General features: G+C 40.8%; 1 protein-coding gene across 1 annotated transcript in view; it reads right to left on the reverse strand.

Moving 5' to 3' along the window:
* Positions 1 to 26,042, reverse strand: part of C4H5orf22 (chromosome 4 C5orf22 homolog) — a 105,162-nt gene that overhangs the window by 36,653 nt on the left and 42,467 nt on the right. Inside the window, exon 7 of the mRNA XM_063450561.1 lies at positions 4,917 to 4,983. Within this exon, the coding sequence (XP_063306631.1) occupies positions 4,917 to 4,983 (67 nt within the window). The remainder of the gene's footprint in view (positions 1 to 4,916; positions 4,984 to 26,042) is intronic.

The raw sequence follows: 26,042 nt of genomic DNA on the forward strand, positions 1-26,042 counted from the left end.
ACAGACAACCCGCCCGTCGGGCGCCAACATGTGACAGCCTAATACACCACAAGAACCCCGGGGGGCCCATGAACCACAAGCCTACAGCACAGATACCGACCCTCTCAAGAGACTGAGCAATGAAGGAAGGTGGGACCAGAGATCCCGATACAGAAGCATCGATCCCCCCCACTAACAGCAAGTAGACCGCCCGTGGGGCGGCTCCACATAGACATTTGCTGGGGTACAAACCAGTGGACTGAGGGGAGGGGGGGGGAGAAGGGGGTACCGGAAGGATGGGCACACGGAACCAGGGACTGAACTACTCGCCTACATCCTATCCACCTGCAGTGAAGGGGTGGGAGACCTGAGGGGAGGCTGAGAGGGGAGAATGGGAGTGAGCGGGGGCTCTCAAGGCAAGTAGGGACCAGGGACAAGCGGCAACCCAACTCACTGGGGGGAGAAGGAGGGGGCCAGGCTCCCAGGCTGGGCCTTGCCGCCGGTGCATACCCGACTTGCAACGATCTCAGGGGAGTAAGCGGGGGCAACGCCGGCGGGGCTCACCCGGGGAAGGGGGCCCTAGATCGACAGCCTCAGGAGATTGGGGGCTAAGGTCACCTGGGCACCCAGTCCCAACATTAAAGAGAAACAAGCAGCCCATAGGAGGGGAGATGGAGAGGGGGTAGGTAGGAAAGGGAGGTGGGGGACTCCACGCACTCTGCTGGGGGTGACATGATAGGGAATCTAATGGGAAAGGGCCTCCACGGGGAGGGAAATGGGGCGAAATGTTATGATCTCCAACTGAGAGAATGTTTGATGTTAATGTTCTGAAAATGTAATGTTTTTCATATGTTTATGTTGACGACTTGAGAGCTACACCAACCCTCGGCAGCGAGGAAGATCATAGACCCATGGAAGCACAGCATAGAGGCCGTAGGGCCGCCACACACTTAGGCGAAGAAAACTGACAGGTAGACATCATACCAACTCCACGGAGCCACCAGGGGCGACCGCAGAGCCTAGCCATACACAGACGAGGAACCAGACGATACCTTAGATCACAGAGGACACCCGGTAGGCCTCCCACTGCCTCATAGAGCAGGGGCGTCACCCGAAGGTGAGCAAAACCACTGGTACCACAGGGGGGTACCGTGAGTCACAGGCCTCACAGCTCCCCGACGCCTACACCTCACCATCACCATCACCTGATAGTGACGGCATTTCGGGAGGTACAGAATAACCTCCCTTACTGATCCCTAAGCTCACTTCATACAATTCCACACTCCTCACCCCCCGCCCACCCCTACCCTCCCGCACCCCCCACACAGAACCGACTGACAGAAAACCGAGCCACCTAGACTGCAATTCATCCACCTGACACTAGGGGATACAGGACATAGAATACCACAGTTTCCAAACCGTCAGCACCTCCCCCCGGGGGAGACATGGCACTGACGCCAGAACACCTAAGTATACTCACGATCAATGCGAAGGGACTAAATAAACCAGAAAAACGGACGGGGGACCTGAGGGACTTTCACACAAGACGAGCATCTATTGTCATGATTCAAGAAACACACTTTAGAGAGGGAGACAGACCAAAATTGACCAACCACCACTATCCGACGGTGGTACAGTGATTACCAGGGAGGAAAGTCTTGGGGCACAGCGATTCTCATACATAGAGGGGTGCCGCTCCAGGAGGGGGGGGGCGCATGTCTGATAGAGAGGGTAGATTTCTGTTTCTCAAAGGAGATATAGCAGGCCAACAATATACATTTGCAAACATATACGCCCCAAACACACAACATGGCCGCTTGCTCCGACGTACATTCCGAACCTACGAGACTTCACAGAGGGCATCCTCATCCTGGGGGGGGACTTTAATGTTGCGTTCAATCCCACCTGGGACTGCTCGACGGGCAAATCACATGTCCCGGCTCAGCAACTTCGGGTGAGAGAGAGCACCGCCTTGTTGACTGTTGGAGGGCCTACCATCCCGATGAAAAAGACTACACCTTCTTCTCTCACCCACATGGCTTCTACTCCCGCATAGACCACATCTACACGACACACTACGGCCTCACCCGGGTAATAGATGCTACGATTGGAGTAGCAACTTGGTCAGATCATGCACCGGTGACACTCACACTTAAATCGCCACTTTACCGCCCCACTACCTCGAAATGGCGCCTCAATGAATACATGCTAGCTAGACCGGACGTCACGACCCTGATTGGGGAGAAAATCAAGGAATACTTTACAGATAACACTAGCGAACACACATCCCCGACGATCAGATGGGAGGCCCATAAGAGCGTGATAAGGGGACACTTTATACCACAAGGGGCGAAAATAAAGAAACAACAGGGAATTAAAATGACAGAACTACTACAAGACATATACACGATAGAGGAACGGAATAAACGTACACAAACTCCCACTGACCAAGCCCGACTCCTACAGCTTCGACGAGAGCTAACAACACTACTCCACTCTAAACACCACAGAGATGTAGCTAGACATAGGGCATTCTTTGCCTTACACTGAAACAAGAGTGGCAAACTTTTGGCCACAATGCTAAGGAAACAAAGGCAGCGAACGTACATTGACAGAATCAGAGACAAACAGGGGAAGCTACACCGCCTCCCGACAGACATCCTGACGGTAATCAGAGATTACTACCAAGACCTATATACCCTGCCCCAACCACAAACCGAAACGGCGAAGGCGCAATTGAAAGAGGCAATTCGGGCATATCTCGCAAAACATCCCATGCCGACTTTAGATAAGGAGACAGCCATGCAACTAGAGGACCCAATAACACCGGAGGAACTAGCACAGGCACTCAAGCAAACTAAATTGGGCAAGAGCCCGGGTCTGGATGGACTCCCAACAAGATACTACAAATTATATGTGGCAGACCTCTACCCTCTGCTTGTGGAGGCATTCAATGCAATAAGGGAAGGTCACCACATCCCCAAACAAGCCCTGACAGCCCATATCACTATCATCCCCAAGGAAGGCAAGGATAGCGAATATTGCGGGAATTACAGACCGATTTCGCTTATAAACTGTGACATAAAGCTACTCTAAAATCCTGGCGACGCGGCTGACGACCCATATCCCCTCCTTGGTCCATCCGGACCAGGTGGGATTCGTAACGGGTCGCGAAGCCAGGGACAATACCATTAGAACACTGACCCTCATGCACGGGAGGGGGGACGGACGAGAAAGGCCTTCTCCTGCTGTCAACAGACGCAGAGAAGGCCTTTGACAGGGTTAGATGGACCTATCTATACGAAACCCTACAACATATAGGGCTGGGAACACACCTACGAAGCTGGATAGAGGCGCTGTACCACGAATCTGTGGCGCACGTAGTAGTTAACTGGGCACTCACCGACGCATTCCCTATAAAAAAATGGCACCAGACAGGGCTGCACCCTGTCGCCGCTATTGTTCGTGCTGGCCTTGGAGCCATTCATGACCCACATCCGCCAGGACGCCGACATCACGGGCCTACAGAGCGGCATTCGCGGACGACCTGTTGTTCGTGGTGACAAACCCAGGGATTTCCCTCCCCAATATAATGAGGGCCCTTCAGACGTTCGGACACATATCCGACCTCAAAATAAACCACACCAAGTTATACATACTCAATGTAAATATTCCGTCTGCACGGGCCGTCCTCCTACGGCATAGCTTTCCCTTCCAATGGTCTGAACACAGGATCAGATACTTGGGAATCTGGCTGACCAAAAAGAGCGGTGATCTGTTCCAAGAAAACTTTGCAGACATGTTACAGACGTTCCAGAGGGAAATGAGAGACTGGTCGTTCCCACACATATCGTGGTTGGGAAGAGTCCAGGTAATTAAGATGAACTTTCTCCCACGTCTATTATATCTCTTTCAGACGATACCTATTACGATACCCAAAACCCTTTTCAATACCCTTAACACTGCAATGACTCACTATATATGGGACAATCGTAGACCCCGCATAAGGCTAACAACACTCATGCAACCCAAGGATAGAGGGGGTCTAGCCCTTCCAGATTTTCATCTTTACTATGTGGCCACACACCTCCAGAGGGTGTTAGAGTGGACGAAGAAGGGAGTACACAAGCTATGGAAGACGGTGGAGGAGATGGAAGCAGGCAGACCGATCTCAGAGCTACCCTGGGGCCGGGACCCCATGGGCGGGGAGGGCGCGTCTATATACACGAACCACACACTAGGTGTGTGGAGGAGGGCTGCAAGAGCAGGGAATCTGGCACCATACCCTTCCCCACTTCTACCACTGACCCATAATAGCGACTTCCCACCGGGACTAGACCCGAAAGCATTTAGAGGAATTCTCCCGGCCCCCTCCCCACGCCTAAACCACATCATTAGGGGAGGAAAATGTAGACCACTGACGGGCCTAATGGGAGAGGCACCCCCGACATTCATACACCACTTCAAATATGCCCAACTGACCAAATATGTCTATACCCTGCAACAGGGACCAGCACTCAGTAGAGACCAAACCACATTTGAACAACTCTGCCAACATCCAGACCCAATCCCGCACGGAGTCTCCCTACTATACTCTACACTTCAAACAGGGACCCCCACCGAGAAACCCTTATTCATGGGACGGTGGGAGACGGCCCTAGACAGATCATTCACGGACGCGGAATGGGACTCCATCCGCTACTTCACACATCACTGCTCGACACACAGCAGAACCCAAGAGACAGCCTATAAACTCCTGACACATTGGTACAAAACACCATACAGACTGCACAAAATCGACACAGACCACACAGAGATGTGCTGGAGATGTGAGAGAGGTAGGCACCACATTACACATCTGGTGGGAATGGGACATGATTAAACCCTACTGGACAGGGATACACAAGATATTTACACAAAAAAAAAATTAAAATTACCATTTCATAGTCTGGGGCTTCCATCCGAGATTTCAGGCTGTGCACAAGCTGGATTAGAGAGCCCATTCTGAAATAAAGGAAATAAAGCAGAAAAGTTCATGCAATCTTGAATGCATACATTGCACATGTTATAGTGTTATATAGCATATAATACTGAACATTTAAAAAGACATAGTTCACTGACACTTTTCTGATCAGTCTTTAAGGGAATAGTCCAAGTCTAAATTACTTTATCTTTAGTAGTTTTTGTGTATGGCTGAAGCCATTGCAGTCCCACTGCTCAATTCTGTTTGAGTTAAATCATTTTCTTTATGAAAGCCCTAGCCACACCTCCGTGCATGTGACTTATACAGACAATATGATTTTTACTTAAAAGTTAGCCTGCAGTTAAATTAACTTTATTTACACACAGTAGGCTCTAACAGACAATTGACAGAACAAGAGATACAAAAAGTCTAAATAAAACACCCTACATCAAGCAGGTCAAACTCAAAGGCTAACATGGGCCAAATAAACAAGGTTTACGTGGGCCGCAAAAAACAAAAACTTCAGTTTCCATAGAAACAAAAGTACAGTATAAAAAAAGTTGCCTAACTGACACTGGACGTCCTCGCGCCCATAGGGCTTCAAAATAAACAAAAGAGCAAATTTATTTTAAGAAATGCATTTGCATATAAACATCGTTTCAGTCCAACTACATATTAAGAAATATTTGGTAATGGGACTGAAATGGTAAATGTATGCTGTTGCAAAGTTGTAAAACACAAATTACGTTACCTTGTTTATTTTGAAGTTCTAAGAGTGTGTTCTTCACTTTGATGATCTCAGCCAATCCAATGCTTTCCCATAGGAAAGCATTAGGAGGCTATAGTGCATGTGTGGCAAAAAAAACTGCACGGTCAAACAGCATCTTCATGGGGAGCATTCAGCACCTCCATGCAGACCCAGTCTAACACACTGCCCCTCCTCCCACTCTAACACCTTGCCCCTAAATCCAACACACTTACCCTAAATCCAACACACTGCCCCTCCTCCATCCACTCCACCATACACTGCCCCTTCACCCTGTAACGGACCGTTTCGCTCACGAGAGGATAAAAACTGTTTAGGCGATAATCCCCTTTCCGATAGACCAGCAGCTACTGCAACCACCAACCTCCCGAACTCCAAACTGCACAAATCCCCCAACTCCCGAACAAGAGACACACGAACCCTGGAAGCAACCGAACAGGAAAAGCAATACGAACAGCTTACACTCCTGGCAATCGGCATACAGTCAAATTCCCCCCAAGAATGAGACAACACTTCACTTTGAGGGTTAAGCAGGAACTCCCTGTACTGTCACATACAGTCTCTTTTATTCCCAATCCACAAACATAGTACAGCCCACAGGGCGTTACAGAACAACCAATCAATCCGTACAATACACACAGACACTCCCACACAAAATCCTCCCCTCTGCCTGTGATTGGATTACTGAACATAATGGGTAATCTCATTATCACCGCCAGAGGAATACAGTTTTTACACCATATTTATAACTTCTAAAATATACATGTCACAAACATAAAACATACATTTTCATAATCAATCCATTCAGGGGAACAACATATTAAAAAATGGCACGAATCGGATCAGGGGTTCAAAAGTTAGCAAAAGTATTAATAAAAACCCCTGCGAGCATGGCTTTCCGGACCCAACCAGTTTCGGAGATAATCGAGAAGTAATTCAATTATCTCCCAGGACAGCGACAAGACTCCATTATGCACATGGTGAGCACAAAGCATTAAAATACTATAAAATACACAAAGTCACAATTTATTCATAAAACACAGACATGTCACATATCCCCAGATAGCTGGGATCTGAGCGAACAAAACTACTGAATAGCGTTCAGATCCTATTCACACAGTTCAATTGCCATGGAGCCGAAGTCTTTAACTACACGAATGGGCTCCATGGCATAGCTATCTGGGTTAACACATTCACATAAAGTCGGGTCCATAGTCCAAAGGCAAGAGGCGGGCAAGCAGCCCCCTCCAAGGACACGTGGCCAGGTCGGTTTCGCCACACACCCAATCTAATACATTGCCCCTTAATCTAATAAACTGCCCCTTCTCCATCCACTCTATTTTAATACACTGCTCCCCCCCCCAATTTAACACACTGCCCCCAGCACTCTAATACACTTGCCCCATCCCTCCCTCAAATAAATACACTGCCCCCCCTCCCTTCACCAATTTAATACAATGGCCCCCTGACTTCCCCAAATTAATACACTGACACCACTCCCCAATTTAATACACTGGCTCCCTCCCTCCCCCCCCCCCCCAGGCAGGGCCAGATTAAGTGGGCCTGGTGGTGACAATTATGAAGTACAGAATCTTATCGACCAAAAACACTAAAACAGTCATACCTTTCAAGCATGTATCTGGTGGAGATGTTGCCGGAGGGAAACACATAGGATGCAGCTATAAGAAAACTCAGACTCTCTTAAAATATGCTTATCTATCTCTAATTCATGCTTTCACTTTTCAAGTAAATCCATACTCCCTAACAGCAGTGTCCAGTGAAGCAGGAGGTCAATGGGCGGTGTAAAAGGGTGGGCCACTGACGCGGATCAAGTAACCAGAACTTCAGAAATGGACGAACATGCCCAAATAGGAGGCGTGTCTGCTCAAAGAATTGGAAGGCTAGCCTGGCATGAATACATGTCAGGCTGCCTACCAATCATGCATGCTGGCCAACAACCTCCTGAGTTTGGCATAAATGTGTCTAATGATGCGCTTGCTCCATGCTTTCTAGGGACTGTCCCCTAGCACTCACATGTCCACTTGTCTCCTTACTAGCAGGTAGAAGATCCTGGTATACAGTTTGAGACAGAGAAAAGGTGGATGTAGTGAGTGTAGAAGAAAGGGAACATGCCACAGTGTTAGAGAGACCAAAGTCAGCATTACCTTAACTAATTTAATTTCAGCTAGTCCACACAAGTTTTGTTTCCATACATCCCTCTTAAGTTTCCATATTTAAGCAAGAGTATGTGAAGAGTAGTTAAGGTTGCCACCTTACTTGGAAAAATAAATACAGGCCGTACTAATTTGCATAACTAATTATGCATGCGTGACATCACATGATGTAAATCACAAGTTGTGACATAAGAGAAAATTCTGTAAAATCACCAAAATACTACTTACAGTTAGATTATGCTGTATAGAAGGACTGCTCCCAGTGTCTTCCTATGTCCCCTAGTCCTCCAGTGTCCCCTCGTCACTAGGGGACACAGACATTTGGAGAAACAGACATTTGGGGACACAGACTATGTATCAGTGTCCCTATGTATCACAGTGTGTGTCCCATGTCTCCGAGTGTCCCCATGTTGCCCCGTGTCCCCTAGTGTCTGTGTCCCCATGTCACTAGGGGACACAGACACTTTGGAAACTGGGAGACATGGGAACACTTAGATGCTAGGGACACAAACACTGGGAGACATGGAGACACAGACACTTGGGGACATTGTGTCCCTAGTGTCTCAATGTCCCCAAGTGTGTGTTTACCCATGTCTCAGTGTCCCCAAGTGTGTCTGTGTCCCCATGTCTCCCAGCGTCCCCTAGTGTCTCAGTGTCCCCACGTGTCTCAGCGTCCCCAGAGGTCTCCCTGCAGCCTTTACCCCATCCCTCACTTCCCTGAGTTATAGACTGTCTCTGCAGGCTGGGAGCTGCTGTCTGGACTCTCTGTGCTGTGTAGCTGCTCTCCCGCGGATCAGGGAGTAGAGAGATGCAGGTATATGCGGATAAGAAAGGTAGTAGGGAGGAGTCGGGCAACTATAGGCCAGTAAGCCTTACTTCAGTAGTGGGGAAAATAATGGAAATCATGTTAAAGTATAGGATTGTTGAACATCTAAAAACACATGGATTTCAAGATCAGAGACAACATGGGTTTACTTCAGGGAGATCATGCTAAACTAATCTTAGATTTTTTTTGATTGGGTAACTAAAATTATAGATCAGGGTTGTGCAGTAGATATTGCTTACCTAGATTTCAGTAAGGCTTTTCACACTGTTGCACATAGAAGGCTTATCAATAAACTGCAATCTTTAAGTTTGGATTCCAATATTGTTGAATGGGTAAGGCAGTGGCTGAGTTTGTAGTCAATGGAGTATATTCAAAGCATGGGCTTGTCGCCAGTGAGGTGCCTCATGGATCTGTACTTGGACCCATTCTCTTTAATATTTTTATTAGTAATATTGCAGAAAGCCTTGATGGCCCTGATGGTAAGGTATGTCTTTTTGCTGATGATACTAAGATATGCAACAGGGTTGATGTTACTGGAGAGATAAACCAAATGACAAATGATTTAGGAAAACTAGAAAAATGGTCAGAGTTGTGGCAACTGACATTTAATGTGGATAAGTGAAAGATAATGCATCTTGTATGTAAAAACCCAAGGGCAGAGTACAGAATATTTGATCGAGTCCTAACCTCAACATCTGAGGAAATGGATTTTGGGGAAGAGGCAAGTGCTCATGCCATTGTACAGAACACTGGTAAGACCTCACTTGGAGCATTGTACGCATAACTGGAGACCGTATCTCCAGAAGGATATTGATACTTTAGAGAGAGTTTAGAGAAGGGCTACTAAACTGGTTCATGGATTGCAGGATAAAACTTACCAGGAAAGGTTAAAGGATCTTAACATGTATAGCTTGGTGGAAAGACGAGACAGGGGGGATATGATAGAAACATTTAAATACATAAAGGGAATAAACACAGTAAAGGAGGAGACTATATTTAAAAGAAGAAAAACTACCACAACAAGAGGACATAGTCTTAAATTAGAGGGACAAAGGTTTAAAAATAATATCAGGAAGTATTACTTTACTGAGAGGGTAGTGAATGCATGGAATAGCCTTCCAGCTGAAGTGGTAGAGGTTAACACAGTAAAGGAGTTTAAGCATGTGTGGGATAGGTATAAGGCTATCCTAACTAAAAGATAAGGCCAGGGACTAATGAAAGAGGGGTGAATACACTTTTTTGTTTTTTACTTTTAAGCAGCCTCTGTCCTCCATCTACAGCCCCTGCTCCTCCTTCTATAGCTCCTGTGCCCCCACCACAGCCACTGCCCCTCTTTAGAGCCCATGTGCCTGCCTATACAGCCATATTTTATTTGGAAAGGCTCTATAGCAGATTTAAAGTTTTTTTTTTTTATTATTATTACTTAAAAACAAATTCTTGGGGAATAATGAACTTTAAAAGACTATTTACAAAACAATTTTTTTATTACAAAGACTTTTGTGCAAAATGTATCTCACAAAGACTTCCGATGTTTGCATTTGTTGATTTGCTATATCGGAATATTGTTACATTGGTTTTGCAAAGTCCGATATTATTGTTGGATTATAGAGAAAAGGGTGAATTTATTGTTGTTCAATCTCATGCTTAGTTTTAGATAACAATTTATTTGCAACATTTTTGTCCATGAGATTATAGACCCCTATTCCCACATTAGTACATAGTAAACAGGTGCAATTTGTTCCTCAGCAGAGGCGGCAAAATAATAACATCAGAATGCTCACATCGGCCCATTTGTCCTGAGGCAGGTCACAGACCTTATCCTTCCATCCACGGCTGTGGAGACTGCTTTTGACTAGGTTGATTGGGAATTCCTTTCTGCTACCTTACAACATGCTGTGCTTGGTACATGCCTTCCGTACAGACTAGGCTTCTAAAAAGCCCCTATGACATTCAGGATTCAATTCTAATATAGCCAACTTCTAGCTTATAAAAAGTGCATCTCACAGCAGCCAAACCCACATAGTGAACTGACTCAATTCGAGACCATATGCCTTGATACTGGTCCCTTAGATGACAACATATCATCATAGGGGAGATGGTTATTCAGGATAATAATATGGGATTATAAAGAAATATTTTGCATAGAATTGGCATGTCACTGGTAATATTACCATTTTCAGAAGCATGACAGTTTACGGTATCTGGAACCATTTGAGACCTGTGAATCTTGCTGCATTTACGTTCTTTAATAATTTTACACTTGAGGGACCGGCAAGTCTGAATATGTCTTTTAAAACAGACTTGGATTTGTTTTAATATAAAAAAATAAAAAGACACTTTAGCTGACTACTAAACCAGGGAGCACAAAATTCCAGAATGTAACTTACTAGAGATTATACAAACAAACATAAATCATGTCTTCCTGATATACACAAATTATTATTATTTTTTTTTTTTTTTAATTCTTTATTTTGTTTGTGCACATAGTGAACAAGTAGCCGTGGTGCGCCACAACAGCGACATCAGGGACAATTAGGAAACATGGATAATACAAGTCATGGCATTTGCTATTCAGGCACTTTTTTTTTTATAGCAATATTTCAGCAGTGTAGGTTCACGATTTAGGTAAGTGAATTAAGTATACAAGCAAAGCTGTACAAGTAAGTATAACCTAAGCTTATAGCGAGTTGGTCAGACAAAGCTCTAGTCTAGCTAAGCTTGGACTAGATGGTTGTCATGCTAGCCTTAGAGTATAAATCCAATATGTGCATAATATGTGTAATATGTTTACATCGCTTAATAATGATAATTTTGCTCAGTGAAGTTAAATAACAGGCTTATAGAATTAAAATTATAGGGTTATAGCATTATAACAGGAGAACAAAAATATAAACGCTCAAAACACATCGCTGGTTGTCACAGTGAGACAGTTGCTAGAAGATATATACATGAAGTAGGGATTGGCTTGCTTTCTACGTGCTAGGTGAAGTAACTGGTACAGACTAGACTAAACAACAGATAGACATATTAGGAGGTGTAGTATTGTCACTGTGGTCTGGGAACTGGGGTGGCATGTCGCCCTTTAAGCTGAATAGTCCCAGTTGCGTGTCACGGTTGGTGCAATGTCCCTTCATCCTATGCCATCCTTCAGGCTGCGGCGGTCTCCCTGCTGTGGGTCTTTCGATTGCAAGCTGTCACGGTTTATTGTGGGTCTGCAGGTAGGGACTGTCGCTGGAGGGGTACTCCCTGGTACTGCCGTTGAGGCGATCTCTCCGGCTTGTACTTGTTGCCGTTGTGGCTTCACTGCAGGACGTGCGTGTAAAGTTTCCGTTGTAAGTGAGCTGTACTTGGCGTTAAGGTTAAGGGTCGCTGATGGGGGTACATGCTGTGAGGTCTCCCTCTCCTCTTGTACTGCCGCCATATTCGTTGGGGACAAGCCCTCTCTGTGAGGCTGGTGGGTGGTCAGGTTAGTGTGCTTCTGCACGATTACTTGCCTTCTCCTATTGCCATCTGACCGGTCCTCGGTCTCCTGTTGCTGGCGAGTGTCTCGCTGCTTCCAACCTTCTACTTGAGGTGTCTGTGCCTGCGCCTGTGCGGTCTCGTTTGGGTGTGTATGTGGCTTGATGGCAGGCACTGCCTTGGTGCTCTCCGGGAACATAAGGGCTTCCAGCCTGTCCCAGAAAACCTGGAAGGCTCTGTCCAGCCGGTGCCCTATGTCTTGCTGCTCGCTGTGAGTACAGGGGGAGCATGTGGTCTCCGCCATTTTAGGTGTAGAGCCATCGCTAGTTGCAGGCCCCTGTGTCCCCTCAGCTTTCTCGCCGGGTCGTGCCAGGGTCTCTCGAGGGTAGACCGGGATAACCCCCACCGGTCCAGAGGGGGGGGAACGAGGGTCTGGTCTCCGCTTGTCTGCCGTGGGTGTCAGCGGGGGAGCGGCCGTCTCCCTCGCGCCGACCATGCGTTTAGGCCTCATAGGTAGGGCAGGCGGGGTATACCAGTTTTGTCGTTTGGGTGGCATGGTTGTGTGCCCCTGGATGTCACCTGGCGGTTGGTAGCCTTTTTGGGCCGATTAGGTCCCGTATAGGTGGCTTAAAACAGCTTAATTGTTGCTGCAGGGCAGGAGCTAGCCAGGTCTGCGTCCTCTCCCTGCAGCAGTCAGGCCCCGCCCCCCCACAAATTATTTTTAAAGTGCAAAAATAGCTGTATAGCTTGCAGCATGAGAAGCAGTACAAATAAAAATGTAAGAGATATTAAAGCAAATATAACCAACAACAGATATGCAACTAATAACTTTGAAAGCTGCAGATCTAAAAACCTAAATTTACTAATTAGAAAGTTCCTGTGGACTCCAATACATAGGAAGAACATCAAGAAAATTAAAGGACAAAATTGCAGAACACTGCAGAAACATGAAAAAGGGAGATATTTCAATCATTCTGTCTTTAAGCAATTCCTACTTCATGATCAGGACCCATAAAAAACATAATTTAAAGGAATAGACAAATGTGATATAAACTGGAGAGTTGGATATATAATTAAACTCTTAGGACAAACAGAAATGAAATAGTTTTTTGGAATAAAAAAACAAAACAAAAAAACACTGACCCCAGGTCTCAACTTAGAATTTGTTCTTTTAACTCTTTTTAAAAATTCACTTTTTTCAGTTCTCTGTTCCATAAAAGATTAATGTACAAAATATTTATTTCTGTTAGTTAAAATGGATATATATCCATTTGCTGCACGCTTAAGCTGTCTGATCCAATAGTGCATTACTTTTATACTATAACAATAAGAAAACGTTGTTTCAGGGGGGGGGGGGGGGAGGGGTGATGTAGGACGCGTGTATGTATGACGCTACGTAAGTGGGCGGAGGAGGTGAAGCCCAAACATTGCTCAAAATCGGAAAGACAGAGGTCCAGCCTGGCCACAATTCTTGCTCTAAGTGGGTCATAAGCTTCGGCACGAGGAAAATTTCCATGCGCAAAAAAGAAAAAGAAGGTGTGTAGGAGAACAGAGATATTATGTAAAGGATTGATAACGGACATTGGACCCCTCAAACACAAGTCCAAAGTGGGTGTTTGCAATTCATGGAAGACGGGTGAGGCTTACTCATCATTTATTTACTTATTACACTACTTTATTATATAAAGGAGCAATATATTATATATTTTTTTGTTCTCTTATCTTCTTAAGACCCCTGCAGTTCTGTTATATACAAGCTGGAATGAAGGGATAAGAATCCGCCTAAAGAAAAAGATATATAGCCTTATAAAATCTAATTAAATCTAATCTAATTAATTTTAGGGAGGAACGTGGCATACAAATTAAAGGCTATTAAAGGAATAGGAGTATGGTCTAATTAATTGACTATCTGATTAGCCCTGTCAAGGAAACGAATTGATAGGCTTTGAAGGCTGCTGAGAAATAAATTAAAAATACATTTCACACAATATTTACAAAATATGTCAACTAGAAGAAACCAAGAAAATAAATTGATTCTCAGTAAAGACAAAGAGCAAAAGGAGAAGACTGAAAGAAAAGATACCAAAACAGAAAAAAGACTTTCTAACTTCTTTATTCCTCAAACCGATAAACCACTAGTAGAAATATCTGTAAAAGAAACTAACCTGACGACAGGTGAGAAAAAAATTATCCAATTAGAAACATCACAAATGGATAACACGCTGGTCTCACCAGAGTTCCTAAAAAGTTGATTTGACCAGCAACTTTTAGCAATAAAACAAGAAATTTATAACAATAATGCTGAATTTAAAAAAGGATATAAAAGAGATTGGCCATAGGATTAACCAAGCTGAAAAAAGATTGGATCTAACTGATGCCATAATTAAAAACCAACAACAGATACAGGGGGAATTACACCAGAAAATTCAAGAGTTAGAATTAAAGATAAGCAACATTGAAGATAGATCAAGGCAAAACAATTTGAGATTAAGGAATATTACGGAAAGCATTACACAAGAAAAAATTAAAAAGACTTCCTGGATTTGTATTTCTTGGAGCTGGGTATCCAGAAGGATGAGAAACATAAATTTCTAGAACGCTGTCATAGAATCCCAAAGCCAAAAAATCTATCAATGGACACCCCTAGAGACATTATGATTTGCTGTAACTCTTATGTATTTAGAGAAGAACTAAGAAAAGCATTAAAGCAAGGTAGTAAAAAGGAAGAATATTTTAATATCAAAGTCCTCCCAGATCTATCCTATGAAACGAGGAAGAAAAGACGCCTTTTTGCACCAGTATTAGAGACTTTAAGAAAAAATAGTGTCAAGCACTTTTGGTCTTTTCCAGCAAAACTTATAATTTTTTTTTGAGGCAAAAACTCTGGTGTTTGATAATACAGATTCAGCCAAGATTTGGTTACAAGAAGTCCATATGTAGATTTAAGTTTGATAATTTTTTTCTATTTTTTTTTCATGCTATGGTGTTACTTAAATAATGGAATTGAGCATAGGGTGAATTACATGCATGGTATTTACTTACTTGGAAAATATATAGTCTCTACAGACTGATCTTAGGTTAAGATGGTATATAGGGAATCGAATAACTATAATATAAGATATTTATTCTTAAGGGAAACTTGATACTAACTCGAATCTGCATACAAGTTACTTATTCATTTGGTTATATAGTTTGCACAGACTGATCTTGGGTAAAGATGATATACAAGGAATTGAAATAATCATAATGTAATTATAATGTAATTTTTTTTGCTTTGTTTTTTTTCCCTTTTCTTGACACTTTTTGGTGCAATTTAAATAGTAGAATTGATTGTTAGGATTTACATTATATTTCTTTGGAAAATGCACAGAATTGATCTTATTAATATAAAGATGGCATATAATGAAGTGAAATCTATAATGTAATTTAAATTACGGAAATGTATAACGTTATTGGTTATGCATTATGGAATAGAGTGATTCTATTGATCTAAATATGGTATATAAGAATTTGAAACAATCACAAGGTAATATGCTTATATTTACAATTATATTAAAGGGGACAGGGGAATTATTTTTTTTATATATAATTTTTTTTTTCCTCTTCTTTTTTACACGTTTTGGTGTTACTCATATAATGGAATTGAGCATAGTGGGAATTACATGCATGGCATTTACTTATTTGGAAAATATATAGTCTCTACAGACTGATCTTAGGTTAAGATGGTATATAAGGAATTGAAATAGCTACAATGTAAGATATTTATTCTTAAGGGAAATTTGGTACTAACTTGAAACTGCATGCAAGTTACTTACTCATTTGGTTATATAGTTTGCACATACTGATTTTGGGTAAAGATGATATACAAGGAATTGAAATAATCATAATGTAAGTTTTTTTTTCTTTCTCTCATATGGATAATATTGATCCACCCGCGACACTCTTAAGGAGGGTGCTCTTCACTTTCCCCAAATAACTCCATACATTTCTGGAGTTTGGGATGCATTCCCAGGGTATTAGAATGTATCTTTCATCTTCCATTTTGTGAGGATGGAGATGGAAATTTCTATTGTTTTTTTTTTTATGTGGATTGTCTCATGCTTGATACACATGAGTTCATATGTATGTAAGGGTTGTATATGTTTTTTTTAATTTGTGTTTTCTGCCTCTTGCTGGGAATGAGAATCATGAGTTACAGATTGATATAATATGGTTAAGTTTATGACACTAAACGCACAGGGACTAAATAACCCAACTAAAAGAGCCATGGTATTTCAATATATTAAAAAGGAGGGTGCAAAAATTATATTATTACAAGAAACTCATTGGCTAAAGCGAGATATAAAGCGTTTCATTAAAAAAAAAAATTAAATCCAACTCTGCTCCTCATTGGAGAAGAAAAAGAAATGTGGAGTGGCCTTATTGGTAACTGATGACTTAGATGCCCAAGTTACATACCAAAATATAGATAAAAAATGGAAGGTTTATCTTAGCCATATGTAAAATACAAGATGAAGAATTCACTATTGCCAATATATACGCTCCCAACATTAACCCTGTTCAGTTTATACAAAAAAGTATTGACTAAATTAGAAAAAATCAAAAAGGGCAAGATTATTATGGGGGGTGATTTCAACTGTATCCTGAATGCTATGGTGGACAGAATTTCATTAACAGGGGTTAATCAAGATAAAAGAGGAAATAAGTTATCAAATCAATTCCTTAACGTGATCAATAAGTATGGACTTCTAGATTTATGGAGGATTAATCATCCATTAGAAAAAGATTTTACGTTTTTCTCCAGGGCACATTAAACATACTCTAGACTAGATCTATTTTAGGGTCTATAGAAATTACATATAAGATTAAAAAGGTACAGGAAGTAACCGGGTCAGATCATAATCCATTAATACTCGATCTTACCTTGTCATCAGACACTAAAATTAGGAATAACTGGAGACTTAACGAATTTCTGCTAAAGGAGGCTCAAGATATAAATACCATAAACAATCTTACAAATCGCTTCTTTATTGAGAACAAAAATAAAGGGACATCAGACGCTATAGTTTGGTGCACATATAAGGCAGTATTAAGGGGCCACCTTATTAAATTAGGATAAATTAAGAAAAAACAAAGAAGCTACTCTGACAGATTTACATATATCTCTCTATAAAACAGCAGGTGCTGAATAATTGTAAAATGGAGATAGGGATACTTAGACAAGATAATTATTTTAATCCACGTATTGAATCTTGGCAGAAATGGATTATAAAACTAGGAAGAAGAAATGAGAATTAGCTTTTACTAGGCTCTATAGGATGGGTGAACTAAAGTTGGGCTAGTGATACCTGTGCGTAAACTCCCAAGAGGGACACAGCTTGGGGGAACCTGACCAGTAGAAAGAGTGAATATTAATTTCTTCTCTTTTAGGTTCTCAAAAGTGATAAGCGATTGACTCTCAGCAAGAGGCTATGTTTGGTTATGTTTTTTTTTTTTGTATATTGTCCTATGAATGATTGTAAGATTTGGCTATATGTGTAGAAGGAAATAGGAGAAAATGGAAAAAAGAAAGGGAAATGATAAGGCAAGAGAAGAGAGAAAATAAGGCGGATAAGGAAAATAAAGAAAGATAGGAAAACTTATTAATCTATTTATATAAAGAAAGAGATAATATGAAATAAAGAGGATTCTTAAGATTAATTGAATATATTTAAAACTCTTCATTCCCCCTTTTTGCTATACAAATTGATAAATTTTAATGAACGATAAATGCTTTATTATATATCTTATGTATGGTGTAACCTTTCCCTCCGTGTATTATTTTATGTGAAAACCTTCTTTTTAATGTAAAAGTGTAAGGAGGAAAAAAAAAAAACTCTCAATAAAGATTAAATATTAAAAAAAAGAAAACTTTGCTTCAAACTCTGTAACATTTAACTGTAAAATATTTTTTTACATATAGATTTATATATTCAACTAAAAAACGTAATATATATGCTGCACTTTTAAACTGTTTAATCAACTGCAAAATGTTTATGTTTTTATTACACCAATAAGAAAATACTTTGTTTAAAAAAATTTAAATCATTTAGCTTTTAAATAGCTTTATTCTATACTTAAGAACCATAAATCTATTTCCTGCACGTCTATATGGTTTGATTCAATACTGCATTTATTTTTATATAATACTAATAAGAAAACTTTTTTGTTTAAAACACTGCAACATTTAATTGCAAAATACATTTTTTAAATAATTATTTAAGATCACATTTTTTGTTTAATTATACATATATTTCCTATACCTTTTCAGATAGATATTACTTATTATATTAATGGACTAATCAAATGCTATTCAATTAAAACACTTGCACATCATTTTTTTACATTCACAATTTTACATTCACAATTACATTCACAAAAACATTTTTTTATTTATACAATTTGTACAAAATTACGTCCAAGCCTTATTTTAAAAAACACAAAGTAACGGTTGCTATCCAAGCGTCACTATGAATCGTATACATGTTGCCTAGGCAACAAAACTTTATGCTAAGTAATTCATACAGTTTTAAGTGATCACTAAATTTTAAAATTAAAAGTAAATCTTAATTTGTGAATTTATTTATTGTTTAATATTAACTCATACTTTTCTTACACAATGTCATATGAATAATTAAAAAACAAACAAACAAAAAAAAAACATGCTGGTCAGTCTCACTTTGATACCAAGACTAACACTGCAGTCCCTATCAAATGTTAACTCTTTTATGTAAAGCACTTTGATAAAGCCATAACTAAACATGTTAGTGTTTTAATTATATTTCTTTTGTTTTTGTGTTGTGTTTTACGGGTTATATTTAACAAATATTTGTGAATGTTTTTTAACGCTAAATATACATTAAAGTTAATTTTATTTGCAAGAAAGATTGCTGCTAGCGGTCATTCTTTTCATTCTTCACAAAGATAAATCCTGTGGTGCTCAAAACCCTGTAAGTAGAATACATTTCTTATCTTGAGTATTTATCTGTACATTATACTGTACCATTGGATTCCTGTTTCTTGTTACGAATGTATAGACTGGAATGTAGCGTCAGGGCCGGTTTTAGGCCTTAAGCTTTGGTATGGTAATCTACGGCAAAGCTCTGATTCGCTGGAGTATCTAAAGACAACTACTTATGGTCTGCAGCTAACAGAGGTGCATGACTGCCTCCCCGCATTACAGAGGGGCAAACTAAGTATTATGTGCTGCTGTCACATAATACTGTGTGTCGTTTTGCTTTGGGGCTCTGATTTCTTTACCTAGACCTCCTTATTATAAAAAACAAACAGTAAAGCCCTGTGTTTGTCCATTGATTTCTGAGCTCCACAGCTTTTTAAAATTATAATATATATATCTATCTATCTACACACACACATATATATATATATATATATATATATATATATATATACATATACACACACATACCTAAAATATATTTTTATTATAGAATATATTGCTTATTGGAGATCAACTAGCAAGACACCTTTCATTACTGATTATCTGGTGCCATCAAGTGGTCATTTTTGATATCCATTCAGAGTTTAAAGACTTCTATCTGAGAATTTGTTTCACCACCAAGTGGTCAAAAGACTAATTACATACCTTCCTTTAATATAAATGTTTTTTACTACGCCTATGTGTTTTAATTTTTGATAGTCCCAACCTAGCAACTTAATTTTTCCCATTTTCATTCCCCCTCCTCCTCTAATACAGTAAATAGATTGGGACAGTTCATCCTATCAAAGGCTTTCTCTGCGTCTATAGCCAAAAGTGCCACAGACTTCTTGGAAGATTTTGCATCATGTAACCCTTAAAATTTTAGTGGTATTATCTTGTGTTTTTTTCCTGGCACAAAGCCTGCCTGATCATGGTGGACCTGCCTGATCAGGGTGGACCAGTAAGAAGGGCTTGAGACGGAGCGCCAAGATTATCGCATACAGTTTTAAATCCATATTCATCAAAGAAATTGGTCTATAACTCCCACACAACATGGGATCTTTTCCTTGAGTTGGAATAAGTGTAATTGAAGTTTGTAACATTGGTGGAGATAATGTTATTAAAGGTGATATTAAATTAAACGCCTTTAGAAAATACTTTACCAATAGGGCTGTAACAACATATAATAAATCACCATCCGGCCCTGGGCTCTTTCCTGATGGAAAGAATTTAATTGCGCTTTCAAACTCTTGACCGGTGATAGGAGCAACCAAAGATTCCAAAGATTTGGACAGTATTTTCTCTATTATATTTGAACTAATATATTTACGTACAAAATCTTTAGTTCCTGGTGGGCTTGGAAGATTGTACAATCCCCGATAATGTGAATAAAATGCGTTATTGAGTCTGTTGAATGCGGATTCCCCATTTCATCTTTTATTTTCGCTATATAAGAAGTCTGAAGCCTATTCTTCAAGGCCCTTGCTAAAAAAATGTCCATGCTTGTTACCCTGTGAATAAAAAGACTTACATGTGATCTGAATCACATGATGTGCCTGTAAGTTGAGCATACTTTTCATATCAATTCTGTATGCTACAAGGATTTTATAGATTTCAAAAGATGGATTTAACTTGTGGGCCGTTTCTTCCATTTCTATTTTGTGGGCTGATGTCGCCATGTTAACCAAGCGCTCCTTTTTTATATGTGCACCACATTTAATTAGAGTCAATCTAACTATACACTTATGGGCTTCCAAATCCATAAATCCTGGGTATCAGGTGATTTATGATCTTCAAAGTAAGATGCTATGGCGTTTTTAATTTCATCTTGTACTCTTTGGTCCTCAAATAGGGACTCATTCAAACACCACCTTCTTTTTGAGTGATTAATACCCAAGAGCCTTGGATATATATAAAAAAAAAAAAAACGGGGCATGATCTGACCATGTAATGCTCCCAATAGACACATTTTGAATCAAATAAAGATGTCTATGGAGTATAAAAAAAAAAAAAAAAACCATAACCAGTCTTGAATAACAGTTGGCCGAACGGGGGGAGAAAAAAAAAAAAAAAAAGGGTTAAATCTCTACTAGTCAGATTGAGTTAGCCAGCTATGGGCATGTACGGTCTTAGTAGTAGGACTCTTTGAGGTTTAAGAGAGTCCTTTACCTTAAATCTACTATCCAGTGATTGATCTAACACTAGATTCCAATACCCTCCTACTACTAAGAGACCTTCAAGAAAGACTCTAATGTATTCAAAGTGTGCTTAATTCTTGTTGTCTGTTGGGAGCATATACATTAGCAAATGTAAATTTCAAATTAATAATTGTGCCCTTAACAAAAACAAACCTATCCTGAGGGTCAGTAACAGCTTAATGAAATGGTCTGGGTGCCAGGTCCATCTAGGATTAACCCTGCCTGCTGTAAACATAGCAGTTTCAGAGAAACTGCTGTTTATAAATGGGTAATCCAGTCTCTAGTGGCTGTCTCTGACAGCCGCTAGAGGCGCTTCTCACTGTGATTTTCACAGTGAGAAGACGCCAGCGTCTATAGGAAAGCATTGAGAATGCTTTCCTATGAGACTGGCTGAATACACGCGCGGCTCTTGCCGCGCATGCGCATTCAGCCGATGACGGCAGAGGAAGGAGGAGATTCCCCAGCGTCGAGGGAGCCCGGAGCTGGAAAAAGGTAGGAATTTAACCCCTTCCTCACCCTAGAGCCCGGTGGGAGGGGGACCCAGAGGGTGAGGGAAACCCAAGGACCCCGTAGAGCCAGGAAAACGAGTATGTTTTCCTGGCACTATAGTGGACCTTTAAAGACAATCTTATTTGAAAAGACAATTTCCACTCCTCTTAATTTTCCTTCATATTAATAGCTATAAAATCCATGTAAAATAAATTTTGAGCGTAATATTCCGTGCCGAATTTCCCCTGAAGAAGGTCTCCTGAACAAAGCACACAAACGCAAAGCTTAAATGCATATCATTCACAACAATTGTACATTTTTAAGGAGTATTCAGCCCCTGAAATGCAATGTCATAATCTTAAATTGTGCGTGCAATTTATATAAAAAGACTCATATTCTACCCCACCATGCAGCAATATCATAATACCTAAACCCAAAAGAAACGTATTTAATTGAGTTCCACAATAATAGAGTGCTAAAGTTACTATATGCAATAAACATACACAACACAAAAAGAAAAAGAAAAAAAGGAAAAAGTGGTTTGAGATCATGCAAGACTTGTCAAGGACAATAAAAGGCCTACAAGAAATGCTGAGCAACTCTCAAGGGTTTAGTGGCATTTAGTAGAGAATAGATAACTGCCTGAGCCTTAGAACAAAAACAACAACAAAAAAGCAATACATAAATCAAAAAATTAACCGATCTACTGTGTGTTCCGCAGCTTATCGGTATTTAACATCATGGTCCCAAAGACAAAAATGCAATTAACTTATATACACTCAATCCCCCTCCCCTCACTTCCCCACCCAAGGGAGGAAAAAAAAAAACAACAACAAAAAAAGGGTGGTGGGGTGGTGGGAGAGAAAGCAAGGATCTGAAAAAAGTAAGAAAATTAATGTAAGTCAAAAAATAAATAAATCATCAATTCAGCATAATCCCTTAAGGGTTAACTTTCAAGGACTTTAGATTAAAGTGACACTATAGTCACTAAAACAACTTTCGCTTAATGAAGCAGTTTTGGTGTATTGAACATATCCCTGCTGTCTCACTGCTCAATTATCTGCAATTTAGGAGTTCAATCACTTTGTTTATACAACCCTAGTCACACCTCCCTGCATGTGAGACAGCCTTCCATTAGTACAGTCATCTAATATTTACACTTCCCTTATTGCAAATTCTGTTTAATTTAAGATTTCTTATATCCTGCTCTGGCAAAAAGTTGCTAGACCCTGCAGGAGCTTCCTGTATGTAATTAAAGTCTAATTTACAGGGCAGGAGATAAAAACTTTCAAAGTAATTTAACATCTGATTGAAAACGAAACCATTTTGCTTTCATGCAGACTGTCTCACTCACAGCCAGGGGAGGTGTGGTTAGGGCTGTATAAACATAAACAAAAGTGACAACTTCTAAATGGCAGATAATTGAGCAATGTGACTTCAAAGGCATGACCTATACATCAAAACGGTTTCATTAAGCTAAAATTGTTTTGCCGACTCTAGTGTTGCTTTAACATTAGTATCTGGATCTATGAACCCTTTGCCATTTGCCTTTTGCAATACTGTTGGAGAAGTTCTAGATTGACCCAAGCCTGTCCCGTCTTCAATTTCAAATATTGGTAATACTAGAGTCCGTAGAAAGGTCAGAACATTAGAAGGTGATGCAACTGTCGCCGTTATGCCGTGATGGGCCACAGTTAGACTGAAGGTAAATGTCCACCTATATTGTAAACTTCTTTCATTAAGCATTGTAGTGATCAGTGTTAGTGCTCTGAGTGCTTGTAATGTTGTTTGCGAAATATCTTGGAAAATTTTAACATTTAGCATATCACATCTCGTGGGTTCGCTTAAGATTCGACTCCTCGGTCAGGATGTTCTACGTACCCCATAACATTTAATTGAATTCTCAGTGGGACACTTTAAGATCTGATTAAATAACTGCTGCAATATCTGAGGCCAACCTATGTTTTTCTGAGATGGTTCAGGGATCCCTCTTGCTCTAAGATTATTTCTCCTTCCGCTGTTCTCTAGATCAGTGGTTCCCAAACTGTTTGACGTGCACACAGGGTTGCCATAGAATCTTTCCCCAATGCTATGAGTAAAAAGTTACTGCTCAACAGGGACCCGGTAGAGAGGGAACCCTTCACTCCCCTCAGAAGGACCAGGACTCCAAGCCACCCTCCTGGACGCAAAAGGTAAGATAACATGACAGTGGCTGGAGACATAAAAAAAAAAAAAAAAAAATCACTTGTGTGTAAGTGTGTGTAAGTGTTTGTATGAGTTTGAGTGTATGTATGTATATATATATATATATATATATATATATATATATATATATAAATATATAAAAGTCAGTGTGCTTCTTTGTCTGTGTATGTGCCTCTGTGCCAGGGTGTGTGTTTTTATGTCAGTGTGTGTATCTGTGTCATGGTGTGGGCATGTATCAATGTTTGTGTCTGTCAGGGTGCATGTGTGTATCTATGTGTGGGTGTGTATCGATGTGTGTATGTGTTGGTGTCTGTGAATTTGTGTGTATGTGTCGGTGTATTTATATGCATCTGTGTGTTAATGTGCATGAATATCTGTGTAAGTATGTATGCATGTGGTAGTCAAACACCCCTTCACTCAAACACAAATACTTTACACGAATGTACATCCACATTTAAAAGTTAACATTACATTCAGACACACCCCTGCAATCAAACGTAAACATTACATACAAACACACCCCTGTATTATCATCCCTGTATTATGTTATTATTTATATGGCGCCAACAAAGTCCACAGCGCTTTACAGTAGGTGGACGAACAGACATGTAGTTGTAACCAGACAAGTTGGACACACAGGAACAGAGGGGTTGAGGGCCCTGCTCAATGAGCTGACATGCTAGAGGGAGTGGGGTAAAGGGACAAAAGGTAAGGATAGTATTCGACTACTGACAGTTGCAAGAGAGGAATCAGTCGGGAGCTAGTAACAGTGTAATTGATTTGCTTTTATAAAGAAGTGGGTTTTTAGTTATTATTTTGAAGGAGTGGAGACTGGGTGAGCATCTAACAGAGGAGGGAAGTGAACGGTGCAAGAAGTCTTGAAGGCGAACATCAGAGGTGTGAGTACGGACAGAAGATAGACGCAAGTCTTCAGCAGAGAGTGTATTAAAACACAATAAATGTATACAAGCATCCCTTCAAACACCAACACTGTACATTACACTATAGCGCCAGTAAATGCCGCAGCGCTGTACAGAAATACAACATAGAAATTCTTGGGGTGCCTTGGAAAAATACTGAAATATTAAGGGCACCTTGAACCTAAAATGTTTGGGAACCACTGCTCTAGATTATCTATTTTCTTGTGTAGATACACAAGAGCTTCATTTTCAAACTTTAAAGTGTCTTGTAGTGGTCATTTCTTCACCCTCCTCTTCCAGGGTCTAAACTCTTATACCCAGCAGAATTAGATCAGTATGGAGGGACTGCATCTTATCCGAAAAGCTTGCCTCTAGTTTCCCCATCATATTTTCCATATCCGCTCTAGATGGTAACTGAAGTAACAGGGCACAAACTTCTGCCTCCTCCAGGGGTACCTCTGCTGTTATGGGGCTCTCAGGCGGATTTCCTTGGCTGCCTTGAGAGCTCCCCTGGGGAATATACTTGGGTGACCCCCGTGCTCCCCTGCTCTGCACCACATTAACTTCTACCACTTCCCTCTCAGTAGCTCCTACCTCACAAAGAAACTTCCTCATAGGCGATTTTAAAGGAGGATTTGAGGTTGACAGTGTAAACTTAGCGCTAGTATGAGGGACAGCAGCAGAAACTACATAAGCAGAGGCAGGGGCACCTCCAAGTATGTTGATTCCTGGAGCCACGGCCGCAGCTGCAACTGCGCTGGTCCTCCAGGCGTATTAAGTGTCCAGGCATGCATTGATGCAGGACCGTGTCGGCTCGATTGGCTCTGGCGGTGACAGAGGTAACGCCTCATGTATCCATCACGTCTCTATATATCCACACCCCATCATTCTATTTTCTCAGGGATATCATTTTTTTGTTCTTTGACTAGTTAAAGGGATATTTTATTTTATTTTTAAGCATTCCTGCCTTTCTAGTGTAAACTATTCAGCACTGTATTATATTTGTATATTTCTGTTAACTAGCTGAGGCTTTATGTTTACAGTGAGGGGAAAAAGTGTGTGACCCCTGCTGATTTTGAACGTT

Source organism: Pelobates fuscus, chromosome 4 (assembly GCF_036172605.1).
Source record: "Pelobates fuscus isolate aPelFus1 chromosome 4, aPelFus1.pri, whole genome shotgun sequence".
NCBI classification, from domain to species: Eukaryota; Metazoa; Chordata; class Amphibia; order Anura; family Pelobatidae; genus Pelobates; species Pelobates fuscus.